This window comes from Equus caballus, chromosome 13 (assembly GCF_041296265.1).
Source record: "Equus caballus isolate H_3958 breed thoroughbred chromosome 13, TB-T2T, whole genome shotgun sequence".
NCBI classification, from domain to species: Eukaryota; Metazoa; Chordata; class Mammalia; order Perissodactyla; family Equidae; genus Equus; species Equus caballus.
In genome coordinates this window covers 42,987,520-43,000,983 of record NC_091696.1, presented here as the reverse complement: position 1 = coordinate 43,000,983, position 13,464 = coordinate 42,987,520, and the positions used below count along the sequence as shown (strand labels likewise).

Sequence of the window (13,464 nt, the reverse complement as noted above, 5' to 3'; positions counted from 1 at the left end):
AAGAAAATTGGTGGAGACAATGTCAACCAATCCGTGTCCCCCTGAGCATGGGTCTCAGGCAAACACACCAGATAAAAGATATCCTAAGTTTCTCAAAGACAATAACTCCTTCAAATTCCCTCCTGCCAATCCTGTCCCACTTTCAGCATAACTCCTAGCATAACAATATCTCAAGGGACGAGGTGTATTGGAGGAGGTGGAGAAGGCGTTAACAGAAGAGGGGGTGTACAGGCGTGAATTTAGTGTCTTCACCATCCATTTATTCAATATACATGGAACGCTTTCTATTTGCAAGGTGCTCTTCTAGGTGCTGAAACCTTTGTACTGAGAAAGCTGATTCCAAATGGGTCATGACCACACCCCTAAGATCTCCAGGCCAACCTCAAAAAACACAAGTTTTGTATTTTAAACCTCAAATAGAGAGCAAAGAGATTTTTAAAGCCTTCCGACCCAACCCATGTTTAGACAGTTTTAACTAAGGTCACAAACTTTCAGCAGGCTTTCAAAAACAAGTTTTATTTTTCTACTATGAAATAGTTAGGATATAATACATGTATAAAGAATAACTTAGTGAACATCCAGGCATTTATCACACAATTTAAGAAATGAAACACTATAGATTCAATTGAAGTCCTTTGTATGTCTGTCCTCAGTGTCATCCCGCCCCGTCTCAACTCACAGAATTGCTATTTTGATTTTTATGTTACCGTTCCTAGAAGCATGTTTGTTTAATAGAGGTTTTCTGATTCAGTCATGCGGGGATCAAAGAAAAGCTGCTTTGCGGGATTGTATGTCTCTGTAAACCTGTCCATCTTGAAGAGTTGTAGCAAAATTTGAGAGATGAATTTGAATGTTTGGTCTAAATTCTCCACTCCATTACAGTTAGTGGCATTGATTTTACACTTCAACATTCACATTTTCTACTGAAGGGTTATCTTCTAAGAGTGTTTTGGTTGTATGTGAGGGAGCCCTTGGGGAATCCGAGGGTGAGAATGTAGGAAGAGACTGAGTCTGGGTCTGAGAGACTCTTCCACTCTCTTGTCTCTGCTTGTCTTTGTATGTCTGCTTGATCTTTCCTGCCATGCCTGCAGGCTCTCTCCAAAACAAGGGTATTCATAGGGCTGCCATATTTAGCAAAAGAATTTTATAGACAAAATATTTTTATATACTATGTATTATATGTTTTATACATTATGTATTATATGTGCTTATGACACGGTTAAATTTGAATTTCAGATAAAAAATGAAGAGTTTTTTTTAGTGCGTGTCCTATGCAATATTTGGACATACTTACACAAAACGATTCTTCATTGTTTATCAGAAATTTAAATTTCAGTGAGAATCCTATATTTTATCTGGCAATCCTAAATGGCTTCTATGAATGCATGTCTCAAGCCCAGTCCCGTGAAGAGATTGGCTTTCTCTTCTTGTGAGTTCCTGGGAGGGAAAACACTCTGATTGGTCCAGCTTAGGTCTGGTGCCTTGGTGGGTTTTTAGTCAGCTCTGGGCTGAGTCATGGTGCCACCAAAAGACTGCCTCTTGGATTAGAGCAGCAAAACCACTCTAGAAAATTTGTATTTACTTCACTTTCAAGCAAGTGGAGATTGCTCTATTCGGTCCTTCTCCGCTCATTTCCCTATGAGACATTACAATGTAGCGGTTATGGGCACAGACTCTGAAGTCAACTTCCAGGCATGATTCCTCCGTCTACCACTTACCAGAGTTATGATCATGCGCAAGTTACTTAATGCCAGTTTACTCATCTACAAAAATGAGATAATGCTGATAATAGTAACCACTTCATAGGAATGTTGTGAAAATTAAATGAGTTAGTAATATGTAAACTCCTCAGTATGCTGCTTGTAATGTAGTACAATTATCCAACTGTTTGTTGTTTTTCTCTTGCAATAGACGTGGTGCACATGTCTGTCGACTACTGACACACATCTAGTGACTTTCAGGAAGGATGTCCAGGAAGAGAGATAAGAAGCCACTTCAGCTGAGTCTTTCAATTTCTGAAACCAGTGTATGCCAACTTTTGGCTTTATTCTTCAAGATCTTCCAGCCCAGAAGTCTACAAATATTTCTGTAAAGGGCCATATTATATATATTTTAGACTTCATGGGTCATACAGTTTTTGTTACAATGACTCAACTGAGCTTCTGTAGCAGGAAAGCAGCCGTTTACAAACAAACTTACAATTACAAACAAACAGAGAATTTACTAACAAATGGGCATGGCCGTGTTCTAATAAAACTTTATTTACAAAGACAGGTGATGGGCTGGATTTGGCTGGTGGACCATAGTTTGCCGACCTCTGCTCTAGCCCTTCCATTGTCACAACTCCCCACTTTATTTCTCAAACGAGCTCATAGGAATTATTCTTCCTATCCCTGCCCTCAATCATGAATTTCATGGACCTTCAGTGGTGACTATTTAGTATACTTGCTGGAAAGCAGTTTCTCAATATGTCAAGAGCCTTAAAACTATTCAGACCTGCCACACTTCATCCATTACTTTGACAAATATTAAGAATCACAATATATTGAGCACCTTACTGGCCACTACTGGGTATCTCTCCTAAAGAAATCATCAGAGAAGCAGATGCGGACACAAAAAACCCAAAGATTTTCATCACAGTGTAATTTATAATAGCAAAACAGAAAAAAAACTCTTTAAATTTTTCTTTATACTGGTTACGGAAATTTTGGTTTGACCATAATATGGAATATTACGCAGTCATTAACAGATTCCCATTCTTCATAATAATGTAAATGCTGTTTATTAGTTTTCAAGTTCCAGAATCAACCTATAGAGAAAGCATTAATGTCTTAATTATGGATTCAGGAGAGAATATAAACATTATCAAAACACAAATTAAAAGAAAAACTATAGTTAATAAAAGTTGAGAAGTGTCAGGGAAGAGAATAAGATCCTCGTATTATAAAATATTGAATAAAAGATTAATGTAATTAATAGAAAGAGCAAATGAGGTTTAGAGATGTTATTTATAAGTGTAATGGTAACCAAGAAAGGAATAAAAAATAATGAAGACATAACTATTGGAGGAGAGGCAGAGGGAAGGATGTGTCTATAGGTGGTGGTGGAAATGAACTCAATTCCCATCCATCATATCAGGAAATCAACAGGTAATTCCTGAAGTAGAGAATCTACAAATCACACAATATTTAGCTATATAGAGGTAACAGTCAGAAAAAGCTTAAATGTAAATGGTTAAAGTGGTTCCCAAGGGGATCTCAATAGGTGTGTGTGAGAGGGTTAGGAGTAGGGGAGGGGACTGTTGTGTTTCATTATTGAGAAGAAAAAACTGTTTATGAAGAGTCTGTAATGACATGGAAAATATTTATAATTTAAGTGGGAAGGCTGGTAACAAATTGTATACACAGTGCATTCACAAGTATATAAAAACAAAACAAACAAAAAGCTATGCACAAGAAAAGGCCTAGAAGGAAACATGCCAAGTTATCTACAGATCTCTGGGTGGTGGGAAACAGGATCATTCTATTTTTGTCCCAACTTTCTTCATTTCCGTATTTTCCCAATTTTCTATAGCAAACATGCACAGCTTTTACAATGCCGAAACAAACTCTATATTCAAAGACTTGAATGGAAGCCCTTCAGCGCAGTTTGCTATTCTCTCCTTGTGTTGAGTGGCTAGCAGAAAGGATCGTTTGGCTGGGAGTCAGAAGCCAACGGGTTTTGCTCTGGCTCCGCTAACAAGCTCCAGCCCTTGGGTGAGTCTCCAGCCTCCCTTCTGCTACTGCAAAGAGAAGGTTGGAGCTAAATGATCACCAAGCTCCCTTCTTGCTCTAGCATCTTAGGATCAATTCTAAGGCAGAGAACAACTCCTATTCTTTGATCATCATGGTTCACAACAGTACCCCAGACGTACTTGGTCCTCTTGAGATGATCTATGCACCTTTGTTAGGTAGAACCTGTTGATGGAGGCATGGGTTTAATGGAGAGAGAATGGGTCTTGGAGTCAGGGAGACCTGCCCACTCAATATTTGTGTGTCCTGGGGCAAATCGCCTCTAGCATAGAACCTACAATGGTGCTTGGTACGTAGTAATTTGTAAAGAAATACCTCTCTAAACCTAGCTCCTCGTCTTTAAAAGGAGGATAATAATAATTTCTATTTCCTAGGGTCATGGTAAGGATGAGAGAGGTCGTATTTTCAAGGACATAGCGCAGTGTATGACACATGATAAGTGCTTGATAAATGGAAGCTTTTGCAACAGTAGCCAACATTGTGTTTATAAAGCCTAGCACTGAGCTATATGTTTCATAGTCATTCTCCCATTTAATCTTCCCACACTCTTGCCATCAGGGAGGCATTTCTCTCAGGTTAGGGATGCAACACAGAGCTGTGGTTAAGAGCATGCCCTCTGGAGACAGACAGTCTGCCACTCTCTAGCTGTGTTATTAGGCAAGTTACATAACCCCTTGAAGTACCCTTTTCCTCATCTGTAAAATGAGGATGTTAATAGGACACCACTTCATAGATGGCGTGAGGATTAAATAAACTATTGTGTGTTAACTGCATGGAGTAATGCCTGGTACATACTATTGTTAGCTATTATTATTCTTGGTTCACAGATGTGCTCACTGAGGCTGAAAAGCAGTTGGATAGCTTTCCTATGGAGGAAGGCCACATATTTAGGAGTGAAGACATGAACCCAGACAATTATATGCCAGCACTTGCTTTCTTAATCATCATACTATATTTTCCCTCTCCCTGGGTAACTATTTAACATGAGTGAATATTGGTAAAAATGGCCAGAGGAACTGCATGCTCACTTATGATTGCATCTGTAAGTTGGAGTAAATAAAAGCTGATAAAAAGTGTTGCGATCTGCACAATTCCAACAACGACAATACCAGAGAGCTGCAAATCCCAAATTTGTGACCAAGCTGAAGGTGAGGGACGGCATTTGGAAAGGGCTTACCACTGGTCAGGCAGAGCCTGGGCGTGAAGCAATCACATGCTCACTTTCGAGTCCCTGGTTGCCACCCACAGGTCTGGATGTCTTGTTGGTGGGCCAGGAAGCAGAGGTGGAGGGGTCGGTGGTTTGTATTGCAAATTGTGCAACAAAGAAGAAACATGATTGCAAAATCCCCTGAAATCACAGAGAACCTGTCCAGAGTGATTTATTGCAGCCAGAGTTTCATCATTTCTTCCTGTCTAGGGGATTTTGTTAATAGATTTCTGTTGACCTCTCTCCCCAAGAAGGGAGCCCGGAGTGTGACCTCTCCTTGAATCTTTATGGGGTTCAGGTGTTCAAATACACCTTCGGATCAGGCTCGAACTCTTGAGGGGTCTTCTTTGAGCCCCCAGTTACTGAGTGCTTACGATGCGCTAGAAGCCGGTGATATAAGTAGGAACAATAATTCCTAATATTTTAAGCCCAAACAACAGTCCAGGCATACTGTATCACTGAATCTAAGAAGACATCAATAACTTACACTTTTATTTTATGCACCACTAAGAAAAATTTTAAAACTCCATCCAATAATCTATGATATGCTATCAATTATAAGCCACATTCCAGTTATGAGAGATGATAAAATGTGGGAAATGTGTACTACAGAAGTGATGAAATACATGGTTAACTCATTTTGTCCTCCCATCAACTCTACAGAGTAGATATTAATATACATCCCCTTCAAGAAGAGGAAACGGGTTCAGAGACGTTAAATAACTTGTTCAAAGTTATACAGCTAGTCAGAGAGAGTCAAAGTTTAAGTCTAGGCAGCTTGATGCAAGCTCGTGCACTTCGGGGAACCTGCATGTCATCTGTTCTCCACGCACTTAAGGCAGAAGGCCTGACGCCTCCTTTTCGCTCCTTCCTCCCATTCCTCAGCTGAGCCTCAGGCCCGTCTTCACACCTTCCAGCCTTCCCTGCTCCACAGACTGATTCCCTAGCTGCTTTAAGAGGCCAGTAGAGCCCAGGAGGTCCAGAATCCCCTTCCTGGATCTTTTCTGTACCAGAATTCTCTGGTTGCAAACAGCAGAAACTAACAGTGATTTACATAAACAGAAGGGGGAGTTTACTGGTGAGAAAAGAGGCAGCTTACAGAATGGACAGGAAAGTGGGACCCAAGAGTCTAGATGCCAGGGAGTCTTCAAACCTCTGCTTGAAGGGATCTGTATCAACCACTTCTGTTAATTTTCCTAAATTTGTATCACAAAGTTCAAGAGTCAATGTGTCTGGACAGAGTCCATTGGCCTGGTGTGGATTATGACAGGGGATGCTCATCGGTGGTTCCCCAATACCATGCACAGTGGGAGTTCCCCAAAAGGAAACTTGGGTGAAGAATATAGGCTCTAGGATCCAACTGCCATTTATCCCAAGCTGACTCTGCCTACCAGCTGGGTGACCTTGGGCAAGTTACCCAACCCCTCTGTACTTCCATTCCTTCACCTATAAAATTGCAATCACAACAGCCTTACCTCACATGGTTGTTTCGGGAATGCATGAGATAACACATCGTACCCTGCACATACTAAGTGGTTAAGAAATGATAGCTATTGCTCATCTCCTCACACGGCAAACGTCGCAGGCGATGGCTATTTGTTGCAGAATCTTCTGACACCTAGAGCTTCATGAATCATTTTTTTTTCCAGAAGCACCTGGAGCCCCTAAAATTGGAAATGCCTCACATTTAATTTTCCAGAGCTCTCACTTGAAAACAAAAAAATCCCAGGTGCTCAAATTTTCCTGTCTGAAATACCTTATATCTGACATTGTTAAATAAATAGCTAATTTCTAAAGCCATCCCACATATGCCTTATTTTATTTGATCTACTATTAATGTACTCTGTGCCCAGCACTGCGGTGGAGTCTATGATTTCTACACAAGGAGAAAAGATCTGTATCATTCATATGTTTATGACTTGCTAGGTCGGGATTTCCAAGCTCTGTACTATCCATAATTGGTTAATTCTCTGTTGTGAGTGGCTGTCCTGCCCATTGTAGGATGTTTGACAACATCCCTGGCCTCTATTCCTAGATGCCAGTAGCAAATGCCCCTCCCCACCTAGTTATGAAAACCAAAAACGCCTCCAGACTTTTCCAAATGTCCCCTGGGAGGAGGAGGCAATATTGCCCCTGGTTGAGAACTACTATTCGAGATGAACTTAAGCTTCATAAGAACCTGTCTGTCTGTCTGGTTCATCCTCGAATTCCCGGGGCCTAGAAGAGTAGCTGGCACACAGTAGGTGCTTAATACTTGCACAATGATCAAATAAACCCAGATCCTGGCAATCTTCTGCTAAAAACAAAACAAAAACCCACTTCCACCATCCCCTACCACTTCCTAAATCAAGTCGGAATTCCCGAGCTGAGATCCAAAGTCCTACGAGTTAACGGATCCAGTCTACAGTCTCAGACTTGTGCTCCCCCTTAGGACTCAGGCAGTCCCCAGGGACTCATTTCATCACATTTATTTTTGCAAAACAAACTCAACTGTTTGGTGAGAAAGCTCTCCAGCCAGCTGCCGATCTCCTCCCTAAGAGATCTATCGGGAGAACTCGCAAATATTTTAGCCGTCAAGTGACGCTCGGAGGTAAACCCTGCACAAACAAGAGATGCTAACGCTTTATCGCACAATGAAGCTGACTCTCCTTGCCTGACACAGACTTGAAATGGCATAGCTGAGGCTGTGGTTGGACACAGCCCAACTTCAAGTGAGCCCTCCTGTCTTTTGTTTCTCTCTCCCTTGCTTTCCGGGGTGGAGATGAGAATGTACGGAGTGTTGGTGGGGGTGGTGTGGGGGATTGGGAAGTGATTCACCAGATCTGAATTTTAACCCTTCAACCCTTTCACCACTAGGTGCAGCCCTGAGCTTCCAGCAGGAGTCCTGGTCTCTCAGCGATGGTTTCTCAACTATGGCCCCTTCCAGATCCTTCCAGTTCCCACAGAAGTGTTTCCAGGGGCTGCAGTATGGAGATGTGCACAGAGCCGATAAAAACGGGGCAAGGAACAGAACACGTGTGGCTTTTCCAGCGGGGATGGTTCTTGTTTAAACTTTGGTTTTACATTTGTTTTGATATTTGAATTTGAAGCAAGGCCAGGAAAAAGGAAAATCTGCAATTATAATTGCTTTTTACCCTGGTAAAATGAAGGTTTAAAATGAAATGGTAGATTAGAATGGAGGCAAACAGCAATAGGCTCCGGAGTCAAGAGACCCAGGTTCCCATTCAGATTTCTCTCTCTGTGCTGGGTGACCTCGGGCAACTGGCTCACCTTTCTGAACCTTGGTTTGCTTATCTGTAATAATGATGCCAACCTTTTGGGTTTGGGGGAAGACTTAAAAGAGATAATGCATGCCAAGTTCCCCACACATAAAGGGAAGGTTTCCTCATTGTTGTTTTGTAGTTATTTACGCACACAACTTCCTAGGGAGACAGCAGTCACCTCTGGAGAATGGCTTCTTCTGAAGGCCAAGTCTTACCCCTGGAGCCCATACAGCAATGTCAAATCTGAAGTCAGTGACTCCTTATCCTTGGTTTGGGAAGGGAGGCTGACAAGCTGGATGGGCAGGGCTGAAGGGGACGATATTATTTGGCAAAGGCACTGAAAGATTCCATTTATAGCTGGGCTAACTATGGACTCATCTCTGGCCATCACTCTCTGGGCCTCAGTATCACCATTTGTACCATGAGGCGGGTAGAATTTGAACATCTCTAAACTATCTTCATTCTTTGATACTCTAGTCTAGTGCTATTCAATGAAAACCTCTGCAATGATGGAAGAATTCTATGTCTGTGCCCCCCAAGATGGTAACCATTGGCCAGATGGAGCTATCGAGCACTTGAAATGTGGCTGGCGCAACCAGGAACTGAATTTTTAACCTTATTTAATTTTAATAAATTTGAATTCGAACATAAATAGCCCATGTGGCTAGCGGCTACCATATTGGATAGCACAGCTCCAGGATTCTGGGAATCCACAATAAGGATTCTAAATGGAACTATGATCCCCAGATTGTGACTATCTTCATCCACCTATAGGTGGCATTGGGAGGGCATGGTTAAGAACAATTGTAAGACCAGCAGATTCTAATACCTATGAGGTCAAGGACCATGTCTCTCTCGTGATGGCTTTCTCTCTAGAGCTTTGCACAGTGTGTGGCACATAACTGGCGATCAATAACATTACTCTGAATGAATGAATGATCTTTCCCCAGGATTCCTTCTTTTGTCTTCCTACTATAGGCTGAAATTCCCCTAAGAACAAATAATTCTGACAGCTTTTGTACTGTGGGGTCTACAATTCGTCTGTTAAGATGCAGCTACCCCAGGGAAAGTATTGCAATAAAGCCATTATTAGAATCCCACCTGCATTAATCTACCAGATGAGTGGAACACTGAGAAGAGAAATACAAAGGAGGACATCCTGAAAGTAAATGGAAAGAGGGGAATTCTATACTTCGAGAAGCCTATGTTTGCTGTAATGTGGGTGTGGCCTTGTCTATTCAGGTGTGTCTGTCTGAGAATCTCTGCTTGTGTTTGCACATAGATGTGTGCAATCCTTAGATGGGATTTATGTATTGTTGGAAGGTTGGGCTCCATATGACAAAAATAATAATTATAGTCACCATAGTAATAATTTCTACCAAGTAATAGCTAATGTGACCTTGAGTAAGTAATTGACCTTTTAGAACTCTCTGGCTGTGAAATGGGGACAATAATAGAAATTGTATAAATGAGACATTTTTGTAAAGTACCTAATACAATACCAGACAGATAATAGGTACTCAGGAAATGCTTGCTAAATAACATAATAGAATTGTGATTATATATTGTGTATGTCTATGTATTGTATATGTCTTAGTAATTATATGAAGTACCTTATAAATATTCTCTCTTTTAATTCTCATAACCGTGTTGCCAGCTAGGTAGTACATTCTTCTTCTTTTACAGATTGGAATGGACTCAAAAAAGCTGAGTGTCTCAACAGAGTTCAGCCAACTAGATCTACAAATCAGCCAGCATCGAAGAGTAACAGTAATGGACATTTAGTGGGCTAATATGAAAAGATCATTGGAAATGAGCACAGGCTGAACTTGAGATCTGCAGCCTTGCCTCAATGCTGCTGAGGTCCCTGGAGCCAGAAAGGCCTTGAGTAGCCAGATATCTGCGTAACAGTTTTCCATCCTTTCCTGTCTTAGCAGCTAATTCAGCTAGCTGAATATGGCTCCAGGCTCAGAGCCAGTCAGGGCCATATGAAAACTCGCCCGTAGGTGGATAAGTGAGGAGTGTCTGTTTCCTTCTTTTTTGCATGCAGAACCTAGACTGTATGATTTATGAAGTTTAGCAGGGGTGCCGGGGAGGCTAGTCAAGGCCTATTTTGAATGTCAAGGGCTGAGATGAAGCAATTCATGTCAGAGAATAAGGAAATAGCAACAGCTGCCTCTCCAGATGAGCTTCCCTCCACCCATTCCCTCATCCACATCCCATCCTAAGGATGTGGGTGGCTGCAAAGTTGTATTTCCGAGAGGGACAAAATTGGGTGCAGTGGGGGAAACTTGAGACATTATTGTAATTTTGGAGGTGCAAAATCTTTGTGAAATCTTCTCCCTTTGAATCAAACCTAGTCTGAAAATTTGTTCAACTCCCATGTCGTGAGAGATACCATCCAGTCAATAAAATCTAAGATGCTGCCAGCGAGTCTGTGTCTTGATTCATGTCCCAGGAGCTGGGCCACCACTGTGAGACACAAGTGTATAGGGAGGGATTTCTGGGTAGATGAGGCATCTGAGGGTCCCAGGATCATCCTGCTGTTCGCTTAAAAGTGTGCATTCTGGAATCAAATTGATTAGGTTCAAATTCCTGAGACCTTAGTAAAATCTTTTAACTTTCTGTTTTCTCCTTTCTAAATGGGGATAATGATACTGCTGACATTGATGTGACAAGTAAAGGGAAGCATAGAGGACAGTGCCTAGCACAAAATAAGTGTTCAATAAATGCCGGCTCTCATTATCCCTCCGTTTGTACCAAAGACATTTTTGTAGATGAAATGTGATCAATCTTATGGCCAGGAGTCAGGCTGGCAATGTCCTGACACAAAGTCTGCACCCAGAGTGGGGCCGACACGTACACCTTGTCTCCTACGTCCCTCGGGAGGCAGAACCCCAGTCATTTAGTGGCAGACCCCAAATTTGGCACTTGGCTCTGAATCAGAATTGACACCCCTTGGTTTATGACTCTTTGACCTCTTAGCATCTTCCTTGCTGCAAACTGAGCCAGGTCAGCTGCCTCAGGGAGTTCCTGTAGCTCAAGTTGGTGAAGAGCCACCGCCAGGATCCCAGCCCGGTTTTCAGCCACCTTTTGATCAGCAGCCCCAAAGGTAGAATGGGAAAGAGCACCAGTTCGAGGTGTAGGCAGACTGGGTTCAAATCCCGACTCAATCACTCATTCACTGTGTGACTTAATTTAACCTCTATGAATTGCAGGTGGTTTTCTGGTTCTGTTTTTTGTTTTTGTTTTTATTTGTTTTTACCTTGAAAGGGGAATAGTACTTACCCATCTACTAGGGTTACATGATCAGCTATGGTTCTTTGGTCACAAGCAACAGAGTCTGGCCCTGGATTGCTTAAGCAAAAAGAAATTAACCAGAAAAATATGGAGTAGCTTCTAGGGTAGAAGGGAACAGACAGTACAAAGTACCTGGACATCTCCAAAGGGCCCGGGTAGCACAAACCTCTTGATGGTTATATTAATCAGGGTTCTCCAGAGAAACAGAACCAATAGGATAGGGATATAGATACAGAAATATAAAGAGATTTTGATTGTTATATTAGTCAGTATTCTCCAAGGAAACAGAACCAATAGGATATATAATAGGATACATATATTTCATATATATGATATATATATACACACAGACACACATACACATATATATAAAGAGATTTATTATAAGGAATTGGCTCACACAGCTATAGAGGCTGAGAAGTCCCATGATCTGCCATCTGCAAGCTGGAGACCCAGGAAACTGGTGGTATAATTCCAGTCTGAGTCAGAAGACCTGAAAACCAGAAGAGCTGATGGTGTAGATTCCAGTCCAATGCAGGAGAAGACTGGTGTCCCAGCTTGAGAACAGTCAGACAGAGAGCGCAAATTCTCCCTTAACCCACCTTTTTTTTCTATTCAGGCCTCCAACAGATTGGATGAGGCCCACCCACATTGAAAGAGGGCCATCTGCTTTACTCAGTCTATCCACTTCAATTAATTGCATCCAGAGACATCTCACAGACACACACCCAGAATAAGGTTTGACCAAGTATCTGGGAAGCTTGTGGTCCAGCCATATTGACACATAAAATTAACCATCAAAGGGGTCTCACTCAGGTGCCGACATCGGAATAAACAAACCTCAGTGGTTTCTGAAGTCCTTGTCACATCGCTTAAGAGTCAAAGTCCCAGGAAAGAGTCTGATTGGTTGATATTAGGTTGTGTGCCTGTCCCTACCATATTGGGATAGTGAAAAAAATAATCTGGTAGAAATACCCAGTACACAACATGTGTTCCATATACAGGTAGCAATTGTTATTATTTTCGTCTCTCTCCTCTTTGTGCCTTATTATCAGTAACTCAGTGAATCATCTCAGAATGTCTCTGCAACCCAGTTATCCTGAAAACAACCTCCTCAACACCCACCAGCCAAATTTGCTCCTTCCCCAGCAACAATATATACAATTTAGGTGTTAAACAGTGTGATAACAGTTATTTCAGTTCTCGCCATAGTGTTTACCAATTTTTAGAAGCCTTGCCTCCAGGAAGCACCAGGCATTATCACTCTGTGAAAGTAATATCCCAGGTTACTCTTCCTAATAGACCAAGCCACAGCCCAGCAGCCCTTCTCCCTGCCGGCCCCACTGGAGGAGCAGCCAGGCCCTAACCAGGGAGGAGGGGAGCCTGGGGGCGTGGCCTGTTGGGGGCGTGGCCTTTGGGGCGTGCCCTGTTGGGGCGGGGCCTGCCGGGGGCGGGACCTGAGTCTGTACCTTTTGGTTAGCAGATCAGCGAGCTCATCAAAAGGCGCTAGCTCTTGCCTTTCTTTGGGCTTCAAGGTTGCAATTTGACACTTGTCTCATCTAAAAACAACACATCGTACTCACAACAACGTCATGTTTATATATTAGCTTTTAACAAATAGCTAAAAAGATTCCACTTTTGAAAGTTATGCAAGGAGAGCAGCTGTCTCTTCTGCTCCCCTAAATACGCTTTTATCCCCTCCCTTCTCCCTACTCTCAGTTCCAAATCGGGCCTGGAGCAGGTGCCCCTCGTCCCCACCTCCTCTAGCCCTTGCACACCTCTGCAGAATTCTTAGTAGGCTGGAATAGCTTTGAAAGAGAAGAAAAGATCAACTCCTAAATGCCAGGTTTCTAGTAAGGGTCTGTTTTTCCCCTTGACAATACCGGTGTGATTACCTGTGCCT

General features: G+C 42.2%; 1 protein-coding gene across 1 annotated transcript in view; it reads left to right on the top strand.

The window, feature by feature from the left end:
• The window catches only part of SHISA9 (shisa family member 9), a 333,634-nt gene extending 322,940 nt beyond the window's left edge, over nt 1-10,694 (top strand). Inside the window, exon 4 of the mRNA XM_014730109.3 lies at nt 7,855-10,694. Within this exon, the coding sequence (XP_014585595.2) occupies nt 7,855-8,048 (194 nt within the window). The 3' untranslated portion in view covers nt 8,049-10,694. The remainder of the gene's footprint in view (nt 1-7,854) is intronic.
• Nucleotides 10,695-13,464: the final 2,770 nt, after the last annotated feature.